The sequence below is a fragment of the Manduca sexta genome, chromosome 25 (assembly GCF_014839805.1).
Source record: "Manduca sexta isolate Smith_Timp_Sample1 chromosome 25, JHU_Msex_v1.0, whole genome shotgun sequence".
NCBI lineage: Eukaryota > Metazoa > Arthropoda > Insecta > Lepidoptera > Sphingidae > Manduca > Manduca sexta.
Window position 1 is genome coordinate 10,483,796 of NC_051139.1, and position 27,984 is coordinate 10,511,779.

Here is a 27,984-nt window from a genome sequence, read left to right on the forward strand (position 1 = left end):
CTTAGTGCTGAACCAGGTACATGCTATATACTTTCAGTTGTATGTTTCAAAAAAGTAAGCAGAAATGCACACATTACAATTGATCAAAGATTCAAATCCATTAGTTTAATATTTTGAAAGCTGAAATTCGCTGACGCTATATTCATCGATTGAGCTATTATCTTGAGAAATTGCCTCATTACATACATCCTTATCTGATACCTGTGGAAATGTACGTTTATTTGTGTGACTTTCAAATATTCGTGTTCGAGTGAGCATTTGTTTCAAAGGTCGCCCAGTTTTAAACATGTTGGGGTCAATTGTAGATCATTGTCTTATTACTATTATGTCATATGAGTACAAACATTAGAACGTAATTTGAGATCCATGTAATATTATTATTATTACTAGGATTATTTGAAAATCATCGTATCGATGTTAATTCTGATCGTGACCTTACCTAATAATACTGGGAATTAAAATATTCGTTCCAATTGTACACGTTTTGCAATCAAACAACTTTCTGTTTGATGCCATCCGGTTCAAAGCATCTCCTATAGAATATTACCTCTAATTTGCCTAACAATTTATCATGAAAAATAAACGGAGTGTTTTCGCGTAGTTAACTGGATTACGTACTCTTCCGAGACGGTATTTTGTATTTAGATTCATAGTTAATGAGACGCTGACGTTTGTAGGCAGATACTTGAGATAATGTTGACGTCAGAGCTAATACAAATAAGTCCTTTTATGTTGTTTCTTTTGACAACCGTATTTTTTAAACTTTAGCAACTTTCTGGACCGGTTCTGATATAATGAAGTGACCCAGATTATACGCAAAGTTTTTTGGTGCAGTAAAATGTATGAAATAAGTTTATTTATATGTAATTTGTATTTAGTTGCATGCGTGTGTGTAATGTTTTTACAATTCACACGGTAATCTAATTGTGTCAAAAAAAAAAACAAAAACCTTTGAATTATAGACCCTTGACAAAAAGTAAAGATTAAAATAAATTTTAACCGCGATTCCAAGTAGAAATTATCTATTCTTCGTAATGTTGTTTTATGCTCAGCGATTATTTGCACCCCTTCTGCGATTTCAATAATTATTTTAGTATTGGATTTCGTATTGCTTCGGAATGGCCACATTTTAATTTGATTAGTGACTTTAATCTTCGAAGTTGCAGCAGGGAATTGTTTAAAATAAAGTAGGATGAGAATTTTTGTTTTTGTATTGGGTTCAATTAGAGTATTATAATTATAATTAGATGTTTTTATATCTAATAACAGAGCAGAAAATAAAAACTATTTAATAAAAGGTAATCCGACTCCAAAAACATCTACAATTAAAAATATACTTACCTTTTATAAGTACGGTTTTCGTAAGATATTATTAAAATACAAGCAATATAATCTTCTTTCCAAAACGTGTTTTAGGTTTAAGTACACAATTACAAAAACCGTATTATGAATATTATAAGTTAAATTATTTTTTGGATTGTAATTGTTTTCGAAGTGGGGTTTTATTTTTTATTTTTTATGAAGTTGGTTTAATTTAATTATATACATATATCACTTACACACCATAGTTTCGATAAGCGCGATTTGGTCTGACTGGTGTAACTGGATGTGTACCGTTGTGTCCAAGCTCCAAATGAGGTAGTCCAGCACACTTCACGCGACTACTGAGAGACATGTCGCCTTTTATTAGTTGACGCACAAAAACAAACACACATCACGCCTTTCTACCCCAAGAGGTAGACAGAGGTGTTGGTTGACATTACATTAAAATTGTACATCATAACGATCACAATATATTCACAAGAACAAAGAAAATTTTATAAAGTAGGAGAAAAACCTTATCAACTGAGAAAGCCCGATTGTCGGGTGTATGTCACGCAGGTATCCTTATAACTTTCTCTGGTGTATATATTTCCCTCACTGTTTTATTTTCTGTCTACGTGCCTCAAGCGAGTTTCATTCAAGTGGTAAGACGAGTTTCACTGTAGTCGCAGAGATAAGATTTGTTTCCACTAAGTGAAATTAAATAAGTTTATTTATAACAACACACAATAAATTATATTCGTACGTTCCTCTTCTTTAAGCTATATAAGTACATGTTGAATAATCTTATCATTTTATCTATTCCTGTTATTTGCGCGATCACGAATTTCCTTTTAAGGTCAGTGGCTTATCGAGTGATATCTTTTACAAGTTAGTCAGTCGAGTGTAAACGTTCTGTCGGGTGTGGTGTACCGTTGTGTAGTGGAGTTTAAAAGTGGTTGTGCTTAATGTATAGAGTTCATAATGGCTCGTAACAACATGAGGAATCTTATTGAGATGTTCGAGGCGCGAACTCATTTCACAGAGGACGAAGGTGCGCCGGATATTATCGGAGCAGAGGCGTACAACAACACTATGGGTATGAATAGTTCACAGTGGGATATCCAATTTGCCCATATTGTTTTTTATTGTCAAGTTAAACCATAATAAATTGTCCACGGGATTTTTAATTATTATTTAGTTAGTGCTTTTTAAAATATGAAGCACTTACTTCTGAACTTTTTGATGTATTGTGAAGTATTACTACGTGATTCGTGTAGGTATATTAAAACAAACAATTTAAAATGAATAGTCGGTTCATTTCGAATTAAATACATGGAAAACACAATTGTCATAGACAATGTTATTAGGATTATTTGCACACAAGTGACTTTTGTAAATACATAAAAATGAAATTACGCCATAATTACAGCTCTTTAAATGATAATTACAGCATATATAAAAAAAATACGATAGAATGTGTAATTTATTAACTGCGCCCATAATTTGTAATAGTCACCATTTTGTTAAAATGTGATAAGCCGATATGACATGGAAGTATGTGTCATTTGTTATTAAAGGATATTGACCTTTCTTAAATAGATAAATGTTATCAAACTACATTTCATATTATGTTCATAATATAAAACAAGTGTTTAGATACGATTTATATGACAGTGAAGACCTGAAAGGTTCCAGTGACGTAGCATTAATTGTCATATTAGTTGTTCCCTATTTTTCAAGAAATTTATAGAAACTTAGTATTCTAAAATAGAAACCTGGTTGAACGCATGAAAAGTCTTTGCCGCATTGAAAGCCCTTTAAACACTGTACGATGGCAGCGCCATCTATTTTATAATATTAAATGAAATCATTAATGGTGATGGGAGAAAATTACTGGGAAAATATAGACTATGTGTTAATCTAGAACATGGTCTACGCATGTGCCAAATTTCAATCAAATGCGTCCAGTTGTTTCTGCGTTTACTTCTAACAAACATTCCAATATCGAAACATTTACACAAACTCGCATTTATGACATTAGTAAGATAAGATAAGCTTCTCTACCAGGTACTTAACGTTATGATACTATCTTTGTGCAATATTAACCGATTTCAATTAATTATTTAATAACATTTTTGGAATCTGTATTTCGTTTTAATTTGCACGAAAGTGTAACATCCTTTTGCATTTCTAATATAAAGTCGATTATACTTAATGTTCAATTGTTTTGCTGTTAGTGCAATCTTTAAACATCTGCTTTATTGTTAACTCTCTTTAACCATGACTTCTTCCGCCTGTGGTCTAAAAAACGAAATACTCAAATTCACTTATTTACATGAAATATTTGACACCAACTTTATGTGATAACACAGTCGCCTTAAGAGTATATCCGTGACAAAGGCGTAGATTACATATTTAGACGCGTAGAATGGTATGCTGGGCGTTCCGAGTAACTCCCACACTAGGAGATTTATGTTTAAATTGTAGTCGCATTTGCAGATCCCTTAGGCTACGGTCATTCGTGCGGGGAAGAAAATCGATAAGAGTTTATGTAGGCGGCATCCTTCTCAAACATAACATAGTTCGCTAGTCACTTAGACCGGTGTACATTGTACATTATTAATTTTCTATCTCAAGTTCTGAAAGCATTGTTTACAAGTTAAATAGTGTTCATTTATAAAATTGTTTTGTGTCTCTATATTATTTTTGAGCAACACAAGATTACTCTTGTAGGCTTACGCCTTTAATTATAATAAATAAAACTTCAATGACTCAAATGTGAATAGTGGTTTTGATCTCTATTTCTATTAAAATAAGGATTACCAGGCTCTACATGGGGAGTGCATCATGATAATCATGTCTGTTGGTGAATTAATTTTATAATGTTTGTGTACAGCCAGTGAAGCCGAGGCCGCATCAGCGTCGCACAACCCGGCGTCGGACTTCGAGTCGCTGATCGAGCGCCTGGAGCGCGTCACCTCGCGCTTGGAGCGCTTGCCGCTGTTGCGAGACCGCGCGTCATCGCCGCAGGGCTCTCACGCGCCTCCCGCGCCACCCTCGCCACCACAGCAAGAACCGCAGCAGGCCGAAGACTTCTCCGACATCATGAGTGTCGTCGCCTATCAAGAACTCATTCAGGTAAATATTTTTATCAACAAACTAAAAATAAACTAATTGTAACTTTTTACTGCGTTATTTAGTAAACACATGTATTTTAGCGCTAAGCAGATAAAATAGTAGATTTAGAAATGAAATATTGTGAAAATTTTTAAAAATGCTGTGAAAAATTTGGTTTCTCACTGCTCTTTGTGTAGGTGTACCTATGCCTCAAAAGAACTCTCAAGACCTCTTTAAGACCTTTGTACAATGTACTTTGTACTATGCAGATGGTTCTTATACTGCATTGAAAATTTTAAAATACGCGTTCTATACAAGAGTGCTTAACTCCACTAAAACTATTAAATTGGACGCCTTTCGCATTTAAAGGAAGTTGTATTAAAGTGGCCCTTCTGCTCTAAGCCTAATTATTGGTATGTTTAAATGCTTTTATGGAAATAAATGTGCTTCGAAATGCTAGCCATTGAAGAACGAGAAGGATATTAATTAGATTGTTCGCTTATAACAAGCAATTATGTATTGTAGGTCTGAGATCTGGTTCCTTCAAATAACAAATTAACAAACTATGAATACCCTATGCTTGGCTCATTAGTTCTCAATGGAATTTTATCTTTGAAAAGGGATCTTTGTAAACTATTCATTTATAAATTTTGTAAAATTTTTGCCTCATTAACTTGATTATTTTCGATAGAGCGCTCACTGACGATGGACTTTTATACTGTCATGAAACCTGATTTCAATTTATTATATTTTAAACCTTAAAACAACGCATTACAGTAGTCAATATAGAGGTTTTAAATAAAGTGCGTACAGCCTTAGTTATAGCCGCTCTTTAGACGCCATAGTCGAAATAATTAAAGTGTTAACTAGACCGTTGACTGAGGTGGTACGACAGTTTCACATCCACATAAGGCGATAGTATTGTAGTTGCCAGTAGTGGGATTGCTGGAAACTAAGAAATAGCCGTATTTTTTAATAAGGCTTTCCTATAAGGTCAGCGAGTCACCCCAAATCTCCCTGGTATCGCGTCGATTTATGTTTGGTGATTACATACTTAGTTTAGATAAACTACCTGGTAGATACCTTTGTTATAGATTGCTGGCATTTATATATAAATTTGTAATGCGCAAGTTATTTTTAAATCAAATGCTTTAAACATATTTGTGGCTATAAAAATGTTTGATCTCCGCGTGGAAAAATATTAAAAACTATTTTCACGACGGTTCTAGTTTCACTCGCACATACTGTTTTATGTTTATAACCTTCCTTTTTACTTTTATTTCCGCCGCGGTGCAAAGTTTTTCTCCAAACATTTAATGGCTGTTCAACCATCCTTTGCAGTTCAGAGCAAGCTTTTCTAAGCTTATCGACATAGTGGTTACAAGTGTAAAGTAGCTATTAGGTTTGGTATCGCGTCGAAATATTTACACATTCGATAAATTGCAGTAAATTACGAAGCATACCTGTTACGGGGTATATCATTTAGGGTAAATTATTTTGGCTACAATGTGCTTCAAATCGGAATACAATAGAGTATGCACACTGCTTGTCGGCATATATAGATAATGCGGTAAAACTTAGACTGACCGAGAGTCGGTTTTCTGAGATAGCTATACTGTTACATTATGAATTATTTACGCTACTATTAAATATTCTGTAAGAAGTCTGAGTTGAGACCTGATAGACCGTAGGCTTCCAGCTGTTTTGTACAAGTAACAATATTACTAAGAAGTGGTATATTTATACCATCCGTAAATCATAACTGTTGGCTTGGTTTGGCTTTAAGCTGGCTTAAAATAATATTTTTTTCTTATTATACCTAAATATATGGTAAAACCGATAAGTAGGAATGTTTCATGAAATTTTTTAGATGTTTTTCTACGTATTTATAACATCATTTCTATTAAATAAGTAGTCTATTTTATTTTCATAAGGGCTTTTCTGCTTTACTTTATTTTTTAAAAATATTTTAACAATAAACGAAGGCCAAACGGCCAGGTGCTAGGCATTTGTTGTGGTTTTATATATTAATGCATTGTTAAAAGAACCCTGTATATACTTAGTGGTATTATTAGTAGTCCAAATTTCAAACCAATAAAAGTATTGCGTCGTTCAGAGATTGCGAAACTTTTAAAGAGTCCAATAAAATCGAAATCTAATACATATTACATAACATTATTACGGCAATAATAAAGCATAAACTATGTTTTTCTATGGCTTTTGGGCTATTCATCAAATGAAAAGACGCTACTGCCTTTTTGTAGCGTGCACCGGTTCAATAAAATAGCGCGTGGTTTCAGCGCTCACAAAAGGAGATAATGTGCCGCCACTCAATTTCCCACGCATTCACGTCGACTACACGTTTATTCAGTAAATTTTTGTGAAACCGTCAATTGTACACTGCGTTTGGTTATTTTTATGGACTAATATATTAAATATTTTAAATGCGCAGAAGAGTTTAACGTTAATTAGATTTATGTTTATATAACATTTTTGGTGTGCTTATATTAATATACCTGTGGTTTTGGTAGAATACTTTGATGAAAATTTAATCAATGTTACATTTCGAGTAATTTGCTTTATTTTATATAGGACTTTCGCGAAGTCTAGTATCATCAAATAAGAAACATAGTTTAGGACCCTAGAGGTGTCAGGCAACATTTCTCTTTGTCTCCTTCTATAGCTACAATTAAACCATATGTATGTGGTACTACTATTTGATCGTGGTTCTTTTTCCTAAAAAATCTTTTTCCTTTAGAGAAATTCTTCACTTCGATATAAAATACATTTCAGTTTTGTTGATAAACATTATTATTGCGTTAATGGGTTCCTTGTCTTGAGTATCTTAACTAATTCTCTCTTCCAAACAGGCGGTAAAACAATTTACAATAGCGAAAACAGGTATTGATGACATCGCGACAATGGAGAATGATATTGATTCCCACACAATGGGAGTCGAAGCTTTTGGTTATTAACCGCGGTCCCCTGTCCAATTATTGACCGCTAAAAGTCGCTTCACCACAGTTATTGCGTTCCAACGTGACCGGGAACTCATATTAAACTATGCAAGCTATTAATACTTCAATTTTTAAAATTCCATGAAATAAATTGATCTTGGTCAAAAGCAGATTATAGAGATCTTAGGTAGATTTCTTCGCTAAGGAAACTTTGTTCCATATTATACATAGGCAGTAGTCATATTATAATGAAGTTTGCATACAGCTTAAGTTACGATGGAGTTTGTCAATGTTTTTGGAGGAAACTGACTTAAATGAACAGCTTTTCTACGTTGCATGCAGTAAATAGGGTGGTCTTGGGTCAATATCTTTTCGTCCAAAATTAATGTATTATTATGTACAAGTTTCAATAGTCGGTAACGTATGTTTCGTTATGCTACCTCTGTTACTGTAAGTCGTCATGGTCAGCGGTGATCGTTCCACATCAGGTGGTCGATTAGCCAGTTTGTTGGGCTAGCAATTGTAAGAACAGTGTTCCGCTATGAACCAATTCACTTAAAACCTAAGTTAATTAGTTATATGCAAATGGCTTTCTTTGCGGTTCATCTATCAATTAACACTGCGGTACTGTGCCTATGCATGTAATGCGGAATTAATTATATCTATATTAACTGAGAAAAAAAAATAAAACGCTCGCAGAATATTTACACATAATAATCAATTATCTATATTAGTTCTGTTCACTTGTTTTACTGCGCTCAATGCTCGTGCATCAATTTGTACCTATTTTATTATTTATCAATAAACGGTGACTATATTCGTACGTTGACTGTTTATCAATATTAATTAAGCGTGAGGCGAGACGTCGACGCTAAACAGTCGTCTCCGGAGTGCGGAACTTTTAATTAAACTGCTAATTATAATGTGGACCATACGAAGACGTCGACACTACACCGTGACTTTGAGTAGCAATTACATATTTCAGTGAATTTAATATAGATAACCGTTTTATACAACTCCAAAGCCAAGCTGGTGCTTATAAGATTATAGCTCAAGAAAACATGTCTCGTTAGTGATTTTAACATGCTGTATCGATGGCATTGTTTGCAAATTCGAATAGCTTTATTGAAACAAAATAAATTCGACGTTACGCCTTTTAATTGTATAAAAACATTGCTACTGTAACTCGTCTACTATATTATTCATCGATATTAGGGTATTGTTGTACGCGCACACAAAAACGACTGCAAAATAATGAATACAAACAAATCTCAATTTGCCTTATTTGCCTTTCGCAACATGAAAGACACATACATAGGTACTGTAGGAATTTATATTTACTAAATATAGGTTATAGTAGGAAATTTCCTTGTGCGTATCTTGTCGCGATCCAATTAGGAATTCGGCACGAATGTGTTATCCGCTCCAATTTTTTGTGTAATTAACAGTAATAATATTAAGCTCCCCTTTTCCTCTCACCTATTTATCGTTAAGTTAGCTTCTCGCCATTTTGTTACGAAACATTACTATTGAGTTGTAATTCCACAGTACATGTTCATGCCTACCATTATTGTATCAATATTTTTGTATCATGTCGGCACATTTTACTGTTCAAGGCGGACATGCTTCCTCATTTTATTATAGTCATACTAAGTGACGCATTTTATTGAGTGACTCAAACATATAATATTAATATACATATATATATATATGAGTTCGTAATGCACACGTTTGTCACGTCCGTCTAAAATGCTGTTCAGTACTGTTTTCGAATATACTTTAACAGTATTATTATTATTGTTTTATTATACTTAAGGATAAAGCGGCGTTTCTTTTATATTTTTGAAATATATGAACCCTGTAAGAAATTATAATGAATTCCGCAAATACTGCGTTAATAATAATACGTCTAGTTTACTACAGGCTGCCACATGAGTCCGTAATATCGATTGTGTGACGTCTACCTTAGACAATGGGAAGGATTCTTCCACATAAGTATGTTGTACGTATTGCATTTAGATGTGCATAGTTTATTATGTAAAGGTTAGATAGTGATCACAATTATAATAGACGCCTTGTAACCATTACGTCGTAGAGAAGTGAGATTTATTCGCTGTTTCTTCTGTTTTTTATAGTCAAGAGGCATATCACTATTTCATTGAAAGTTAAATTTATTCAAATAGTTTGGATTATAGAGTATTGAATTTTATATGATATTGCGTTCCGTTATGCAATTTTCGCACGGGGCCAATGATATAATTTTGAACGCGCATTAATTAAGTCCATGCTTCGGCCTATCAACGTAGTCTACGGGCATGTCAATTGGAATTAATTTGTGCAGCGAATACTTCGAAGCAATATGATGTCTAATAAATTGGATTTATTAAATGTATTTCTGATTAGTCGCGTTAATTTTAGATTAATAAAGATAGTTGGCAGATGACAGAATTCAGAACAAAAATAAAAAGCTTAATACAACGCTGCCATATACAAAATTCTATTTACGAGCATTTGATTAAGGTGCCAAAGGCTATAAATGTATTTTTCATTTGTGTTGGCTAGTCACTAGAGTATTTTCGCAATCTATACTTATTAATACATATATAAAGCTGAAGAGTTTGTTTGTTTGTATGCTTGTTTGTTTGAAAGCGTTAATCTCAGGAACTATTAAATGTATTTTTATTTTTTTTATCACTAATGGGAAGCTACATTATTCGTGAATTCTATAGGCAATTTTTTTTCCAGGAAAGTATGTATTCCTTAAAAAACATTTATCACGCGAGCGGATCCGTAGACGAAAGCTAGTTTTTCATAAAATCTGTTTTTTTGACCTCAGTTTTTTGTTCCCAGGGTCCCCTGAGGAGTTTCATGGAGTTGTCGAAGCAGATTGGAGGCGATGTATTAGCCCAAGCCAATCTTGTGCTTGCCGCTTTCCAGTAAGTAATTTTTCTATTCTTAATATCCCCTTAAAGGCCATCTATTCTAGGGCATTATGTAAAATATATGAAAAATGATATATTCTCCTTTCCCCAATTGTGAGTAGGTGTTGAACATGACTAATGACTGTGAACTTCGGTTAATTTTTAACCGACTTCAAAAAAAGGAGGAGGTTATCAATTCGACGTGAATTTTTATTTTTATTTTTTATTGTTAATGTATGAAATTGACTCATTAAAAATCAAATAAATAAAATTAACAGATCATGAAAGCCGGTGAAAGACCTTTTTATTATGGAATTAAAGTTTATTTAGCCTTAACCATAATGTGAGATTGTTATTAAGATAACGTAAGTTTAATGTCCAGGATAACATTCCCTATCCCTCAGTGTAGGTACTTTACATCTCTATTTACTTTTATGTATACGAATATATTTATGTATCTTTTATATTAACTGAGTAAAAAAAAAGGATTTTCATACTAACATCTGCGGCTAAAAATTTTACGAGAATTTTTTTATATTGAAAGTTGTATATTATCGATTTCGATCATGATTTAGAAAAACCTTTATTAACCAGGTACGATTTAAATCAATAAAAATATTACCTAATGTACAATATTTTTGACACAAATACCAATGTATTTTCAAAACTTTACTTGTTTGAAGTTTTATCAATACTTTAGCAGAATGTTCTAATTTTCCCAAAGTATAAATACGACGTAAGTCTTATTTGTACAAGAAAAGTTTCTCGCACGGCCTCAGCGTTAATACGCCAAGGATTCATGGTTGCCACTTGCGAGATATACCAATTCTAATCGATCGGCAATCGGGTACAAGTGAACTCAGGCAATAACGAACCTGTCAATTTATACATATACTCTAGAGACGTGCGTGTTGCAGCTCTCTGTTGCTTTCGAAATTTGAGTGGATCTTAGTGATCCGCATTGTAAAATGCGGAATTCGTTAGTCAAAATCAATATTATAATGAGGATGAATCTAGTGTATATGTCTTATAATATAAAAGAAAACAATTATTATTTAATTTTGTCCAGAATCATCACGAAGAATATTAGGTGATTTTAGCCATAAGTATTCAAACAGTACATCGACCATCACCATTATCACATAGGACAAATTTGTGTGGAATTTTCATTGTTTGTTTAGCAAACTTTGACCCGAAAACTGTTTTTATAGCCTACAATAGCTTTTAAGTAATTTCGAGTGGTGAAACTCATAAGTGTTTATTTTAAGTGAGTATAATCTTATCGGAGTTTCTCGTCAGCACGCATTCGAGAAAGTGTTCTTGTGTAAACCACTTTTCATTTTAACAAATTCTAGGGCACCATCAAATTAGTCTTTAAGGCTTTGTACAGTGAACGTCAAAGATATTTGCATTCGGTATCTCTTTGAAATCAAATTATATTTTATTCTGTATAAGGAATAAGGTGATTTTAATATAAATTTTAGACCATTAATATTCAGCACCTGACCTTTGAAAACTTTGAATTGAAACGAACAAATTAAACTTTACATTATATTAGATACTAAAATTGTAATTATAAAAAGAAATAAACTTTCGTGGCGTTTTAAAGTTAAGTGTTTGAATAAGGGGTTAAATCTCCTTACTTTAAAGGTTTTTTGTGTCTGGACGATGAATTTTAAGATATCTGGATATAAACGTAACCACCATTGGTAAGCACTATCGTAACCACTATCGTATTACATATTGGCTATCTACGATAGAAGAGGTTTTGATTCACGACAATAAAATTTAGATTACTCTTCCCTATGCATACTTTTAAGAGAACAATATGAATGCAGGGCGCAGGTTCGCTACCTGGAACTGACGGCGTGTCAACCTAAGCCGCCGAAGGCCCAGGACATCCAATATCTGACGCCGACCAGCGAGCAGATAAGTGCCATCCAGCAATACCGCGAAAGCCACCGCACCTCGCCGTTCTTCAACCACCTCTCGGCTATATCTGAGAGCATCCCCGCCCTGGGCTGGGTGGCGGTATCGCCCGCCCCCGCGCCTTACGTCAAGGAGATGAACGACGCCGGCCAGTTCTACACCAACCGCGTGCTCAAGGAGTGGAAGGAGAAGGACAAGAAGCACGTGGAGTGGTGCCGCGCCTGGGTGCACGTGCTCAGCGAGCTGCAGGCCTACGTCAGAGAGTACCACACCACTGGACTCGTCTGGGCTGGTGAGTTCAATGTTCACTTATCAATTACATTTTTGAATATCTATAGATAGCATGTAATGGTAGAACTAAGCTGTGTGGTATAAGCTGGTATCTGTAATTTTGTTAGTGTAGAGTGAGTTTGATGGCGCTTTTTTAGAATTGCCGTCTGCCATCTTATATTTGACAAGCTTATTGCTATCTTAGAACGACAGAGATCTAGCGTTACCCGCCACTAGAATTTTCTTTTTTTTTTTTGCTTCGCCCTTTATATTGTGTATTTAGTAGACAGCATATTATTAGTAAATATATGTTTATTCGTAAGACTGATGTTCGGATATGGATGTGGCGAATTTTAAAAACTTGATTATGTGTAACAAATAATATTTCTAAAAGCATTAAATAAAACGAGCTAATTCATAAAATGTGTTGACGAAAATGTATGTTAAATATACTTATTTTTTATATAGAGTAACAAAATATTTTGTTTAAACTGTGAATAATAGTTTGAGTGGGAGTATCCTAAAACTGAAAATCTCGACATTTTCGCGATACCCCTGGAGCCAAGACTTGTCTGTGTTGTTACCCTTTGATGTATATATAATACGAACAAACTTACTTCTCATATGATATTCACAAGTAAAAATCAGTTATGAATTAATTAAGAAGCGGTCGACCACACTCTAAATTGTTGCTCGGTGGACCGGGTTACAAAAGCAATGCTTTTTCCCTTTAGAGGGAAAATACACAGCGCTTCGGATTTACTGGCTTACCGGAACAGAAGAGGGTGAGACAGATGTCTGCGGACGCGGTCTTTTGCCATAAAGCAATCAACTTCCTTTGTCACATTGGCGCCACAGTCCGTCAACGTATTTAGTCCATTGAAATGTTACATTTTTTAGGCCTTACCTTGCGTTTTTTAGAGGACGCAATTTTATTTTTTAGAAGTGTAGGGGGGTCAGTGTTAAGCTAAAACCAAGTTTGTGGGGTCGCCACCCTTGTCCCACGGCCGCCATCTTGGTTTGAAATGGTTTTACGATGTATCTCTTAAACTATTTATCTGACAAAAAATTATTAACATTTTTGTTGCAAATTAAATTCTCTACAACTTTGGTCTAGTAACTTTGTCGTAGAACTATAAATAAAAAGTTATAAGCGAAAATGTAAAAAATTCAATGTTAAGCAATGTCCATTGCAACGTCATCAAAACGTGTGTTTATAAGGTTCATAATACGTACAACACAAACCCGCGGTTGTCGGCTTGTACGCGAATTACTTGGATCCTGAATCGCTTTGAGACAGATGAAGCAATTGCTTAACATTTTTGCTTATAACTTTTTATTTATAGTTCTACGACAAAAGTTACTGGACCAAAGTTGTAGAGAATTTAATTTGCAACAAAAATGTTTATAATTTTTTGTCAGATAAATAGTTTAAGAGATACATCGTAAAACCATTTCAACCCAAGATGGCGGCCGTGGGACAAGGGTGGCGACCCCACAAACTTGGCTGTAGCTTTACACTGACCCCCCCTACACTTCTAAAAAATAAAATTGCGTCCTCTAAAAAACGCAACCCCAAATGTAACTTTTCAATGGACTAATTGTAATGTGATTATTTATCTGTGTGCGGATGCTATAATTGATAACTCAGCGCCTGACTCATGATAGAAAAGCTTCGAATGACCTTCTATTTAGTTATAAATATAAACGATGTGTTCCTATATGAAATACGTGGTGTTTGAGGGAATATAAAATATCATAGAATATATAATGTCTGATATGTTAGCATGAAAGCTACGTTTGCCAATGTTTGAATGATGTAACAGAAACGCGTAAACTTTTAACATAGCTTGAAAACCCAGCCATAAGTAATTAGGTTTTAGGTAGCAAGGCTTTGTGTAAGAAAAGTTTCGAATTGTTTATGTTCAATAGTTTATCAGTCAGCGGTCGGGGGTCGACCGCTAAATAAGTATTATATTCCGCTAAACGGTTTGATATTTATGTAATACTTTTTATATTTCGGCGCTTTGGTTGATTTATTAACGTGCATTACGAAGTGGATAATTTGCTACGACACGTGCAATATTTATATATTTTTAATTACTCGGATCTCGTTATGACGATGTACATACATTCTGTAGAATTGGATGTTTCACATATATAATGGAGAGTGTTCAATGTAGGTACAAAATGCAGTGACGACCCGGTTCCCACGCCGCGCCGCGGTGCACTCGTACCCACCGACTACTGGCTGACTACTGAATAATTTAATGAATGGTTAAGTGCTATAAATGTTACCGTCTGCTTCTGTTTCTCGCTACTCCTTTGTTTGCTATTTTATTGTCACCGTCTATAGTTTATCCAGTGTGTTTTAGTAGTTAAATACATATGTATGTAATTGATTGTTTTTTAAATGATACTTTTTTTTTAAATATCTAAAGCGTTTGTACGTTGGCAGTAAACCGCAAGGTTTTTGTGTTCGATTTTTAGGTCTGGCAAAACATAGGAGCTCCACGCACCGGGTGCGGCGCCGCATGTTGCTGAGCGGCCCGGAGATCGCGGCTGCCAAATATTGTAGGCAATTGTATAAGATAGAGCACACCGAACGCGGCGCTGTGCAACTTTTATAGTATAACGAAAAGAATTGCGGACTCGTGCGGCATCGCAACGCACCGCGCCGCGATCGATGTGCGGAGATCCTTAGAGCGTTTTTTCACGAGCCAGCACACGATATTTTCACAGAATGTACCGACGTTTCCGAGAGGAACATGTTTCTATTAGCCGCACAGCAGGACGCAGGTTTCGCGATCGACATTATGGCTTTGTGTTCGGTGATGTTATATCGTCATGAGTTTAGCTTTGGGAAATATTATCGTTCTAAACAAAGGAGAATGCCCAAATCTGTCCACCTATAAAAAGAGGGTGTAATAAGTTGAAGGTGTATAGCCTTGTGGAGTTATTCATAATTTACTAGAGATTCTGCCACTTTATTTGATAGAAATCCGTTTCGAGATTTATTTTTCAATTAAATAACCCTTCTTTTGTTTCTATTATGGCCATTGAGAATGTTGTTGCTTACAGCGACACTCCTGTCAAAGGTAAAGCATAGGGTCATTATGACATTGCGTTTTTAAATGAAACTATATCTTGTCTTTTTGAGAACAATATTTTACCATAACTTATTCTAACCATAGATGTTTTGAAATTTCTCGTCCTCGTTCTTCCTCTCTTTGTTGTGTTTTCACTATCATACAAAATTTTGTTATGCAGGACATTCTCCCATACACAGATGGGCATTCTCCTTTGACCTAGCGGACGGAACAGCGTAAGTACGGTGATGAGCTCTTATACGTGAATACTGCAACATGGTTACTGAAATTTTCTCTCGTCTAAATTATACGATAGGTGGTGTCTAGAGTCGTTTGTGTATCGTGTCGTCGCGTCTATTAGTCGTGTCCCGCGGATGTCCATGGAAAAACGCTCTAAGTATTATGTTAACCACGTGTTGACATTAGGCGAGTGGCTGAACGAATAAGGCCTTTTTGGTAAAATACCTTATGACCAAAGCACGTATTTAATATTTGATAAGTTTATAAGTATCACTTTGGGATTTGTGTTTTATTTTATGGCGTGAACACGACCTTGATTAGTGTTATACCATGATCTTTATTTACACAACCGTAATACAAACTAGACAATTCTTCTACAGATTACATGATGTCATATGGGTCTAGGTAGGACCGAAATCTTTATGTGGTGATAGGAATCCGCGTGGGGTCGGCTTAACATCCTTCTTACACATGTTACAAAATATACTTGACTTTGTGTTTACGGCCGGTCGGCAATCTAACTTGTATTCATACTAATATAAAAAAAAATCTGCAATATGCAAACAAAATAGAACCATTTTATGAGAAATCTTTGGTTATAGTCCGATGGAAGAAACAGTATGGTTTCAGGGCAGGAATGACTAAGTTGACATTTTATACAAGTCGAAAACGTTTTTACGTGAACTGTGCCTTATTTCTGAGATGGAGCTGAGCAACAATTTTATAAAGTTGTTGCATAACAGCAAACAGAATAAGGATGAAGAAAGTTTATGTAGATTTTTCTATAGAGGTTTTCTAAACGTTGTGAACTTTAGCCCCAGGGAGTCGTAAATCGCATATACCCACACAAATACTATTTTATTATAGTGGGGTTATGGTATTTATAAAATACGGGGTCATTTTGATATTGCTTTAATAGATGACACCACATACTTGTTCTCTCTTTGATAACATTGTTGCCAAAAATCATACATGAATAATTAATATGTTCACCAACAATCCCAGTTTTCCTTTTTAATAATTTTATAGTTTAGTTGCGAATATGTGTTTGTGACAGTATTTGTGAAAGTATGTTGTTGCCGCTGCGACGAATTCTTTAGAGTAGTACGACTGCCATAAAGGTGTCTACAATTAAAATTACTTTTAATATTTATTTTGTTCCAACTTATATTTTTTTACTTCAAGTCTACGTTTCGAATAAATTATAGTAGAGTGTTATCTTCAAGAAGATAAGTATTTAGTAACGCAATGTCAAAATTACCCAATTTGAGGTGTGGTTGATCACGATTTTTACATAGCTACAACTATCAAGTAACACAATAGTAACAGTCATTATTGAATTATTACTAGCAACAAGTCAGTCTAATACATTACCAGAACAATATTTTATATTATAGTTAGTGACGAAACCAGGTGTTTATGCTTACAAAAACAACTTTTTACTTATTTGTAAAATAATATAACAAGCAGCGATGTAATATGGCGGTGCTTGGGTACGCCCTAGCTCTTCGTACTGCGGTTACTTTTAAATTGAATCGGTCATTTCAAAAATCTCATAAGTCACAGAATTATAATTTTTCAGAAATCAATAAAAACTGTTTCATACACAAACAAATGAGTTTTAAAGGGCTTTTTAATGTTTAGTTTAGTATTTGAGTGATAAGAAATTAAAATAGCGTATAATCTTTACAGTTTATTAATAGAAATAATGAAAAACATCTGAAAAAACAGTTCTTGACTTATGTTGTTTTAGCAAGGAATAGGTTTAGTGACATATAATTTAAGCAAAACAATCGCAGTAATCATATTTTTTATTGCTTATAATTAAGAATTGCACTTCAAAATAATCTTATTAACATTTTAGATACATTAACTTGTTATTTTTAATATTTTTATGGTACATAGTCATATTCTCCATCATTCTCATCTGGATTATTTTCAATAATTGCAGTTGGCCAGCTAAAAATGTTGTTATAAAATGGCATATGCTCTTCCAGAATGCTATTTTCAACTTGTTTTAAATCATCTATTTTTTTTTATTGATGGGCACTTTCAAATCATAGGCTTTAGTTGATGGAAGTGAAATAGAAGTTGTTAAGTTACCTTTGAGGAAGCATTTTCTGCAAAAAAACGCATGTTGGAAAAAATGTGACTTAAGTGGTTTTTGAAATGACCGATTCAATTAAACTCACGCTGAAATCCCTCGACGCTCGCCCACCGCATTCGATGAAGTTGTAAAATTCATCTCAGCACAATATAAATTTTGTTAAAATGTTTTCCGAGAACGAAGTGCTGTAGGTAAGGTATTTATCAACCACAACAATTATTTTGCGTTGGACTTAATTCATGCTGACTAATGTTTACCAATGCCGTAAAAATTACTTATAGAATGGAATGTATGTTTAGGTTATTGATACTGTATTGGCTTATACGTGAAGTAATGGTGTGAATTTTCCAAATAATAAGTATGTTCATCTTCGCGATGTCAAAACTATTCATAATTGTTATATCAAAATAATCAATGTAAAATATGTATCAGTTTGAATATATGTATAATGCTGTAAGGATTTAAGATTAGTCAGAATTCAATATGGATAGATTTTGAATTGTTAAGCCATATTATCAATCGATTTTGAATCATTAATCTTTATTCGGAAATTGAAAATTCCATCGGAAGTTACAGAACTAGGGATAGGTTATTATTTATTAACCTCGGTCTGCGTAAGGTACTGAATATTAGACTTGTCATGAATACATAATAGGTAACCTTGTAGGATTTATCCTAGTATTTTACAACGGTTATACCAAACATTATCTAATTTAGTTGTACTCTTAAATTCCAAGCTTATATATTTTCTAATATATTCGGAGCCGTATTCATTTCAGCGTGTAGCAAATATTTAAAATAGTGTTTGAATAAAAAATTCAACGTTACTTAATATTCAGGACCCAATGATGCCTGTGTAAGCGAATGTAATATTCGTGCCGACCTCCAGCCAGATTCGTGCCCTTTGACATTTCTCTTCACTTGTACACAAACGATTTCATAATTTATACACATGAGAAACTAAGGATTCAATTGTGAGAAGGCAAATGGGATGAAAGATGTTCAGTGAAATTTCTTGTGCTATTAGCTTATCTGCGAAATAATGCTTTTTTATTAAAATTATGTATACGTTTCATACGTTATGAAGCTTCGAAAATAGTCGTTTATGATGTATTCAGTGTCAGTTGTCATATTATTACATTTACATACTATAATATTATTATCAATATTCCCGGGATAAAAATAAACCATATGATGTTATTCTGTCATACAAACTCTACCCACGTCAAATATCGCAGTTATTGCTTTTTCGGTAAAAGAGTTAAAAAACGAAAGCGATTGTCGGATTGTCGTTCAATAAACGTTAATAATTCATCTTGTATATATTCTTAGATTCACATTGTTGTTTCGGGATGGTTATTTTATTATGTTGAATTATCTCATTGGCAAATCGTTCAATGTCTGACTGTGCGTTCGAAATTTTTCTATACATTGAGGGCTTGTTTCACAACTTTTGAGTAAATACTTAAGTACGAAATATACGAAATACGAAAGTCATACTCTAATCTATTCTCCCAAATAAGTGGTAATAAAATGAGTAATATCTACATAATACTCTAACTGTCAAATAAAATTTACTTAAAGCTTGTGAAACAGGCCCTAAGTAATATAATAAAGCCTGTAAACTTAGTTTTTAGTAAGCCTACTTAGTTACTAGGCGTGCCTATACCGTATCAGTTCTTTAGCGATGCATCTTCCTGACGAGGTAATTTTAAATTTGGATGTATCTGTTTAGCAAATATATTAATTGTGAATGTGTTGGTTTGTAGGTAAGGGTAGCGCGGTGGCCCCTCCCCCGCCGCCGCCGGGCGCCATGCCCCCGCCGCCCCCCGCGCTGCCCGACACTGACTTCGCCAATATGGCCATCGACGACCGCAGCGCTCTGTTCGCAGAGATCAATCAGGGCGAGGGTATTACCAACAGTGAGTACTTTGTTCTAAACTAAACAGTACGTAGTGAACGTACACACCGGATATTGCAGAATGCAGCGTATACTGCTATGTTTGGCTATTATAAAAAAATAGAGCCCGACATGGCAAATTTTACTTTCCGCTGATGTAGTACGCTATGAATGCAGAGGCTGTGAACGTTTTGAGTGCAGTATGTTCTGATATGATGGTGGTCTCTGTGCAGCTCTGCGCAAGGTGACTGCTGACATGCAGACGCACAAGAACCCGTCGCTGCGGCAGGCGCCTGCGCCGGCGCCGGTGCGCGGCGGGGCGGGCGGCGCGGGCGGCGTGCACAAGCCGCTGCCGCAGCCCGGCGCCGGCGCGCTGCCCGACAAGCCGCCCGTCTTCATGCGCGACGGCAAGAAGTGGCTCATTGTGAGTACCATACACTGTTACAATACACGCCTAGCGACTTGTTTATATTAAGTTTAAGTACATTCGTACATACCCCCCTCCCCCCCACGCGGTAGTGTGTTCAATATTGCCGTCTATTGTATATTTCTAACCCTATATACTTCCTTGTATATCAGTTCAATACATTCTGTGGATCAGTGTGTAACCATTTTTTTTGTTTACGTTACCTTCCATAAAACCAAACAAAAAATTAGCGCACAATACGACAACGGGTTTAACTGATGCCAGATTAAGTAGGTGTGAGAAATCAAAGGGTTGATGTTCAAGACAGTCGAAACTAGTCATCGTTACGTTGATCCATAGGCCATCTGGAAAGGACGTGTCCATGTGCTTTTAGCCGCGAATAAAAAATCCTGTCATTTTATGTCAATGTAACTGCTACAAAGAAAGTGCATTACACATACTATACAGTTTTGTATTATGAACGTACACATAAGGAAATCTTAAAACTTGTTGGACGCACACTACAATAGTTTTTGTAAAGGTGCCCATGATCATTTGCTTTTATATTGAATAACACGTTATCAGAAAGGAAAGATCGCACCAGACGCATCCTTTATCATTCGTCCAAACGTAATAAGACACAATAAAACATATTCAAAATGTTCTCCCACAGGAATACCAGAAGGGCAACCCGGACCTAGTGGTGGAGAACGCGGACATGAACAACGTGGTGTACATGTACCGCTGCCGCGAGTCTGCGCTGACGGTGCGCGGCAAAGTCAACGGCGTCGTGCTCGACTCCTGCACCAAGTGCGCCGTCGTGTTCGACAACCTCGTCTCCAGCATCGAGTTCGTCAACTGCCAGTCCGTGCAGATGCAGGTCGGTCGAATGTTACCTCTCTAACGACCTGCGGCTTTCATGTCGGGGCTCAGATATTATAAACAAAATTATGGCTATGAGTTAAAAAATTGCCAGTCCGTGCAGATGCAGGTCGGTCCATTGTTACGTCTCATGATATGCGGCTTTCATGTCGGGATTAAAATTATAAACAAGTTGTGACTATGAGTTAAGATAGTATTGTGGATGTGTGAAGGCGAAAAATTTACAAAATAGAGAAGCTGTGACAGATCTGTGTGATTGCTATGAAGACTCGACAGTCTTTGTTGATAATCACCTTTCGTGTACCCATCGAGACAAATACGATCATCAGATGTGCCCGATTGATTAGCAGAATAGACAATAATTCCTTTATCCAACTTTATTCTTTGCAAATGCATAATTATAAATGTGGACAAACTTACACTCGTAGTGTTTTTTGACATAATATCTTGCTAAAGAAACGACGCGCCACACGCTTGACCACACATCGAGTCTAACAACAACACTAAATTAAATAAAATGCAAACAGTTAATGCAATTTATTGTAAAATTCATTCAAAAACATCATATAGCGACGAAGTCACGGCAATCGCTCTCTTCCCCCGCCTCGCTTTTGATCTCGTCAGCTCTTTGGTCATGGATTTCTTCGATAATGGAGGACAACACGGCGGAGCTTTTTACGCCGTAATCGCACGGGTGAAGATTGAGTCCAGAATATTTGATGTCGCCGAAATCCTTCGGGCTGTGTTCTCTTGATACGGCCGTGTTCGGGGCATCCTAAAAATATACCACATATTGAATATATTTTCTTGACCTAGATAATATTTATTATGTATCATATTTTCCATCCCGTCAAAAGAATAAAGAACAGTCGTAGCGGTTGCAAATTTGTTGTTATAAGTTTTTTTAGAAGGTGTCAAAGTTGCGAAGAAGCCAAATTTACTTATTAAATGAAAAAGTTTCCCTCAGGTCGTTGTCCGTGACAAAAATGTGTATCGATGTTCTTATGTGATAATTTATAGAATAAACGTAAATAATAAAAACCACTTTAAAAACCACATCGATGAGTGATTTTCTAATTCATTATTCTTTAAATTTGTTTACTGTTGGAAATACTTATTGTATGTAACATAATATAATCAAGTACCTCAAAACCGTATCCGTAAGGTCTATATGGATTCTGCGCCCAACTTAAACTGTACTCGTCGTCGAAACACAAATCGTTACTACTGTTCCTCAAGTCACTATCGGAGTCTGATTCGCGCGGCTTGGAGTAGTCACCGCGGGCGTCTTGTGACGCGAGGTCTAACGGATGCGCGTCCAGGAAAGCCAATTTATTATTAATCACCATGTTAAGTGTCTTTTGCCAGTCTTCTAGCAGTTTCTTTATGCTTTCCATCTATAAATTAAGCATCCTTGCTTTGTTATCGTCACATAATAAGGGCCTCTGTCATAAGTTACAAGTAAATTTTATTTGATAGTTTTATTAAGCATCTAATGTAGATAGTACTCATTTTATTACTATTTATTAAAAAGAATATTATTGTTATTGGAGTGTGACTTTTATATTGGTTCGGCTTATGATTTATGTGAAGGGTAGCTTTTATTCAGAAGTTGTGGAACAGGTCCATAGTACTGTAATTGCTTTTATAGTTTATTTTTGTAATTACAAACAGCAAATATTAGCTCAATATAAATTTTCTAACCTTTTTCTTCAACACGGCTTGTCTGTTAGCCCGACGGAGACGTTTTTGCTTGATGAAATGTTTCAGGTAAGCCACTTTGTAAACATTGGTTACTTTCACAATCTTGACGCGGCAGTCCTGGCGGATATCGACGTCGCTCAGTGACGAGTACACGCTATTGTCGCCCGTGTCTGGCTCGGATTGAGCTCGTTCCCCACAATCCATTTTGTCCGTTTGTCGTTTGGAAATAGCGACCTTATCGCAGTGCAGCTCCTTCAATAATTCAACAATGTATTCACGCTCTGAAAGTATCGCTCTACCTGTAGCGTATTTGCCAAATGGAGATGGCGTCTATAAAATGTACGACTATATTGATACTAGTTATAGTTTCCTGACCTTCCTGTGGTGTGGAGTGTGAGTTTATTTCGTTTTCGCTATCCCACATTTCAGCGTTCTCTAAAACATGCCTCAAAGATTCGTCGCTTGCAATGACTTCTCGCACACGCAGTCTGACTTTCCTAAGTCTCTCGGTTCCGCGTCGCAACATCTCTGCCCGCTCCATAAACTCCGCGTCGCGAACAGATAATTTCGTATTTATTATCTGAATCTATTTTAAAAATATATACGATAAATTATGCTTGGCAATTGTATTTTTGTCTTTGTATTTATTTTACTTACCTGTAATTGCATGTCTTCTAAATCGCTTTGTTTTTTCTTCAGTCTAGCTCGCGATGTCACGTAAACATTTTTTACCAAAGAATACATGTATATAGCAGTGGGGACATATTTCAGACCAAATATTGCCTACGAAAACATTTGCAGTGAGTTTATGTGAAACGCTTGTATCAAATGCAAACGAGTGTTAAAATATTTACCACGTTGATCAAAGTCAATCGTAAATAGATTGCATAAATAAAAGTTATCAAAAACTGCATAAACGGAACCCCGTATTGATGTAAAATAGTGTTTCCATATTGATTCAAGCACCAGGACGCCCCGTTAATCATTCCATCCTTCGTTTCTACCGGCGCACTGCCCTCAGAATTCATAATTTGTCTAGAACCAATATTGCGCTCAACATGTATAAATATTCTAAAAAATATTGAGCATCTAAAAACAAAGCATGTAAATCAAAAATGGGAATTTAATTAATTGTAAAAGTAATTAAGCAGTTACTGGACAAAAATATTCGAAATAACAGCAAAGTTGACAATGACAAAAGTATTTCTTTTTTGATTCGTCAGACATATCAAGTTGACAGAAGTAATAAGAAGATTTTATGATTTGAAATGTTATTTGTTGTCTTGTCTTTACACGAAAGTATAAAAATACGTTTTATTTATGTGTAGTCTGAAATAAAATCAGTTTATTAGACTTAGAATAATATTTAAATTAATTACATTACCGAATATTTCAGAATCAGCTCGCATACATCGATACTGTTTTTAATTTAAATATAATTCTTAATTTCTTGTAACTGAACTGAGAATTTGCCGGAAAATTTATACGACAGTTAAGTTATTCATAACAACTTAATCAATTTGAATTTTAATTATACTGTCTGTAAATTTTATTAGAAATACAGTTGTCAATTTTATTACAAATTTTATCAAACATATTTTGTTATAATTTATAGTATGCTATTTAATTTCCAAACTTTTATAATCTATGTTTGATTGGTACGTATGTGTACTGTCCAGGTGTTGGGCAAGGTGCCAACGATTTCAATCGACAAGACGGACGGGTGCCAGATCTACTTGTCGCCGGACTCTCTCGGCGTGGAGATCGTCAGCTCCAAGTCTTCGGAGATGAACGTGCTCGTGCCCAAGAACAACGGTGACTTCGTGAGTATAATTTTATAAATGTGCAAAATGTTTTATGTATGTTTATTAGTACTTCCATATTGTTGATAAATGTTTTTACTGTATAGAGATAATTTATTAGCCCGAAAGACAGGTTAATTAGACTAACTTTAAAAATGGGTGGTTCTCAACTTAACTCTTTTGGTTTCTTTTCCTACAATGCTATTGAGTGGTTGATGTAATACTACGTGGATAGTTAAAAGTTAAGCCAAACATCGTTATCTGATTAATAAATTATAGAAGATCAGGAATATGATGTGTTTGTAATGTATTTCAGATCGAGCACCCGATCCCGGAGCAGTACAAGACGGTGCTGAACAACTCGCAGTCCGGCCTCGTGACGTCGCCCGTCGAGAACAAGGGCTAAGCAGCAGGACATGCGCGCCCGAGGTCACCCGCGTTCACTCTCTTCATTAGTTTTATTTACGGATCCTTGTCGGGGCGCCACCAAATACATTCGTTGCACTCATTAGTTCAACATGAACACCTCCGCCCGCCTCGACATATTGAAATAAGCACAAATAATAATTATACATTGTTGTTAGAACATGATTCTCGGGTGTCGACGTGCATTCGATCATTAACATTTGTCATCGTAATTGTTCATTTCTTGCTCACTTCACTTAATCGTAGTATTTTAAATATGTAATTAAATCTAATATGGCGTAGATAAACTAAGTCATGTATTTATTGGGCCTTTGTGTTGTTTCCTCTCATGAATGTTCTGAGCTATAGATTGACGTGAGTATACTGCGCAGGAGTTGATTTATATCTAAACGGAGTACCGCTCGGTACGGGATAAGTTAGTTGTAAGCCGTGTGTTTGTTTGTCTCGAGTTTGTATAAGGAAAGCTTTATATCTCGATTCTCGACTTTTGCTATTAGTTAACTAGTAACACTGTCTGTTTAAAACCCCGTTGAGCTTGACCTGGGTCTGAGCTTGAGGTCTAATGTTTGTCTAATAGTTATTCTAGGCGTTTATCGTATTTCATATTTGACTCTGAATGTAATTATCCCAAATATATTTAAAATGCGACATTGCGTTCAATTAACATTTGTAATTATTTTATAATTTTGTATTGAAATGAAGTATTACCTTACAGATCGACGATTAGTTTGTTTTGTATTCATGTAATTATTATTGTGACTTGAAGTATAATAATTGTAATTATTTATTACGCCATCTTTATTTATGAAGGTTTAAATATTGTATTACAAGTTTGCATTTTGTTAAATTATTTGTCGAGATTAAATTTATTTTTAAGAAATTTGCTTTATTATTTGTACCTATTCCAGGGAATAGTCTTATAATATTGTAGATTTAACTAGAATAATAGATTTCAAAACCATTAAATTGTATGAGTGTTAGATATCGATAAATAAAATTACATTCTACATGATAAATATTTTATTTATACATGGCTCACGTCGTCCATTTGAACGCGGTTCACATAATTCAAACGGAAAAGGGTCTCCATGAATTTGTAATAAATAAGTCGCAGTTATCGTGTAATCGTTAACAGTAAAGGGCGGGTGGCATTAACAATCTATATTTACAAAGCCCGAGAAATGTAATATGGCTTATTGTAACCAAACAAGAAACGAATAACGGACAGATATTAACTTACACTACTTGTATACTTACAAATTATCAGTCAAACAGAATTTACTACATAAGTACTGGCTTACAAGTAACTAATCAATGTCATGTTAGTCTGGGTCTATGCTAGAGTTGTTCGCCGCGGGCTTGTCGCACTGCCACTCGTCGCTGCCGTCCGAACATTCTAGAAAGCCGTTGCACACGCTCGACGCGGGGAGACACTCGCCGAGGGGACATCTGTATCCTTTACACAAGTCGATTCGAGACGATCTCCTGTTTTCTGCCGCCACTAAATCCGCGTAGAAGTCTTCGTTAGAGACGTATTCGCCGGAGGTGTCGGTGTCATTTTGTGCCGGCGTGTATGTGGCGATCACGGAGTCGATCCATTCGATGTAGTTTGACACCTTAGTGTAGACGCCGGGCCGGTTGGCTCGCGCGCACCCGTACCCGTTGCTCGTTACTCCGTAAATGTACCACCGGCCGGATTCCTGGAATACAACACCACAATACTCATTAAATAATTATTATATGATGAGCTCAGAATGATGAGCATTATGTACTCACGCGGTGCTTTGTAATTCAAAATTTTAGATGATTTATAACTTTTGTGGTCATATAGATATTAGGCGGACCATTTTTTTGGTCTCGTAAATAATATTTTATGTAGGGTTTGTTTGGTTAACAAGCATTGCATAAACTAGTATATATAAACAAATAATCATTTGAAAATAAAATTTCATAATGAAGCACAGGCGAAGCCACAAATCTCAATATAATCGAGGCACAATAAGTGTCATATTAAGAATATCGAGTTATACTTGACACATAAGCGGCCCGCCGGAATCGCCGAGACAGGCGTCTCGTCCGCCGTGCTCGTAGCCCGCGCAGAACATGTCGTCGGTGACGCGGTACAGCGGCAGCAACCGCGTGCGGCGCCGACACTCCGCGCTGGAGATCACCGGCAGCTCCACCTCTTGCAATGTGTCGGCTGGAAGGTCAATTATGTTTGTTGAGACTTCAGACATACAAAATATTTTCAGTGAAAACCATATGGAATAAGTTTTATAATAGATCACGATGTGTCAGCGAGGGGTGACCATGGTAGAAAATATATTTTTGTAGACTATTCCACGCCCCAATTTATTTCATGTCCAAATCTGTAATATAGATTTTGTGAAGGGTTTATAACAGAAAGGAGCACATACGGAAGACGCGTTCGTGCTCGTAGAGTTGTCCCCAGCCCAGCACGGTGCAGTGTTGTCCGGCGGGCGGCGCGAGTCGCGCGGGCGGCAGGCAGGCGGGGCGCAGGCGCGCGTGCAGCGGCGCCGGGTCGAGCCGCAGCAGCGCGATGTCGTTGCGGAAGCCGCGCGGCGCGTACCGCGGGTGCGTCACCACCTGCCGCACGCGCGCCGCCCGCTCCCACGGCCCGCGCGGCCACGCGCCGCGCCGCAGCGCGCCCAGCCGCGCCACCCAGTGCGCCTCCGTCGCTCTGCAACGTAACAGATTAATAACCAAGTCTCAAACTACACATACAGAATATTGACAAGGACTAAGACAAAACAATATTATATTCCTACGACTTGAAAAAAATATCAATGATTGGTTATTTTAGGTACTACAAATAGGAATTGATTGCAACAGATACCAATAGCATTAAAATCTTTTACTTACATAATATTTTATTTATATTTAGTGTAGAACAAGATTAAATAGGTAC

The 27,984-nt window shown here is 35.9% G+C and overlaps 3 protein-coding genes across 6 annotated transcripts in view; 1 reads left to right on the forward strand and 2 right to left on the reverse strand.

Moving 5' to 3' along the window:
• LOC115445433 (adenylyl cyclase-associated protein 2) overlaps window positions 1-25,935 on the forward strand; it is a 42,675-nt gene extending 16,740 nt beyond the window's left edge. For 2 of the 3 annotated variants that reach the window (XM_037442608.1, XM_030171702.2), the window contains exons 2-9: window positions 4,202-4,443; window positions 10,230-10,315; window positions 12,139-12,521; window positions 19,705-19,857; window positions 20,069-20,259; window positions 20,915-21,121; window positions 24,507-24,650; window positions 24,946-25,935. In XM_037442608.1, coding sequence (XP_037298505.1) covers window positions 4,411-4,443; window positions 10,230-10,315; window positions 12,139-12,521; window positions 19,705-19,857; window positions 20,069-20,259; window positions 20,915-21,121; window positions 24,507-24,650; window positions 24,946-25,035 — 1,287 coding nt within the window. In that variant the 5' untranslated portion in view covers window positions 4,202-4,410 and the 3' untranslated portion in view covers window positions 25,036-25,935. Of the gene's footprint in view, window positions 1-2,194; window positions 2,402-4,201; window positions 4,444-10,229; window positions 10,316-12,138; window positions 12,522-19,704; window positions 19,858-20,068; window positions 20,260-20,914; window positions 21,122-24,506; window positions 24,651-24,945 lie in introns of those variants that run through there. The other variant, XM_030171701.2, reaches the window with a different exon arrangement.
• On the reverse strand, window positions 21,646-23,760 carry LOC119190531. The gene is made up of 6 exons (XM_037442609.1): window positions 23,682-23,760; window positions 23,485-23,610; window positions 23,203-23,413; window positions 22,828-23,108; window positions 22,269-22,520; window positions 21,646-21,898 (listed from the first exon to the last, which is right to left on the reverse strand). Exons 1-6 carry the CDS (start codon window positions 23,739-23,741, stop codon window positions 21,686-21,688), a joined length of 1,143 nt encoding a protein of 380 aa, XP_037298506.1. The 5' UTR covers window positions 23,742-23,760; the 3' UTR covers window positions 21,646-21,685.
• Window positions 25,936-26,060: 125 nt separating the features above from the next.
• Window positions 26,061-27,984, reverse strand: part of LOC115445432 — a 48,609-nt gene continuing 46,685 nt past the window's right edge. For both annotated transcript variants that reach the window (XM_030171699.2, XM_030171698.2), the window contains exons 11-13: window positions 27,473-27,756; window positions 27,086-27,255; window positions 26,061-26,755 (exon numbers count right to left, since the gene is read on the reverse strand). In XM_030171699.2, the coding sequence (XP_030027559.2) occupies window positions 26,378-26,755; window positions 27,086-27,255; window positions 27,473-27,756 (832 nt within the window). In that variant the 3' untranslated portion in view covers window positions 26,061-26,377. The remainder of the gene's footprint in view (window positions 26,756-27,085; window positions 27,256-27,472; window positions 27,757-27,984) is intronic.

What these genes read in the sequence shown, in the direction of transcription:
- LOC119190531 (XM_037442609.1), bottom strand. Translation starts at nt 23,741, where the DNA reads ATGCAGTTTTTGATAACTTTTATTTATGCAATCTATTTACGATTGACT. An exon ending in TAGAAGACATGCAATTACAG is followed by an intron (nt 23,414 to 23,484) that starts GTAAGTAAAATA and finishes TTTTTAAAATAG; the next exon opens with ATTCAGATAATAAATACGAA. An exon ending in ACACTCCACACCACAGGAAG is followed by an intron (nt 23,109 to 23,202) that starts GTCAGGAAACTA and finishes CGATACTTTCAG; the next exon opens with AGCGTGAATACATTGTTGAA.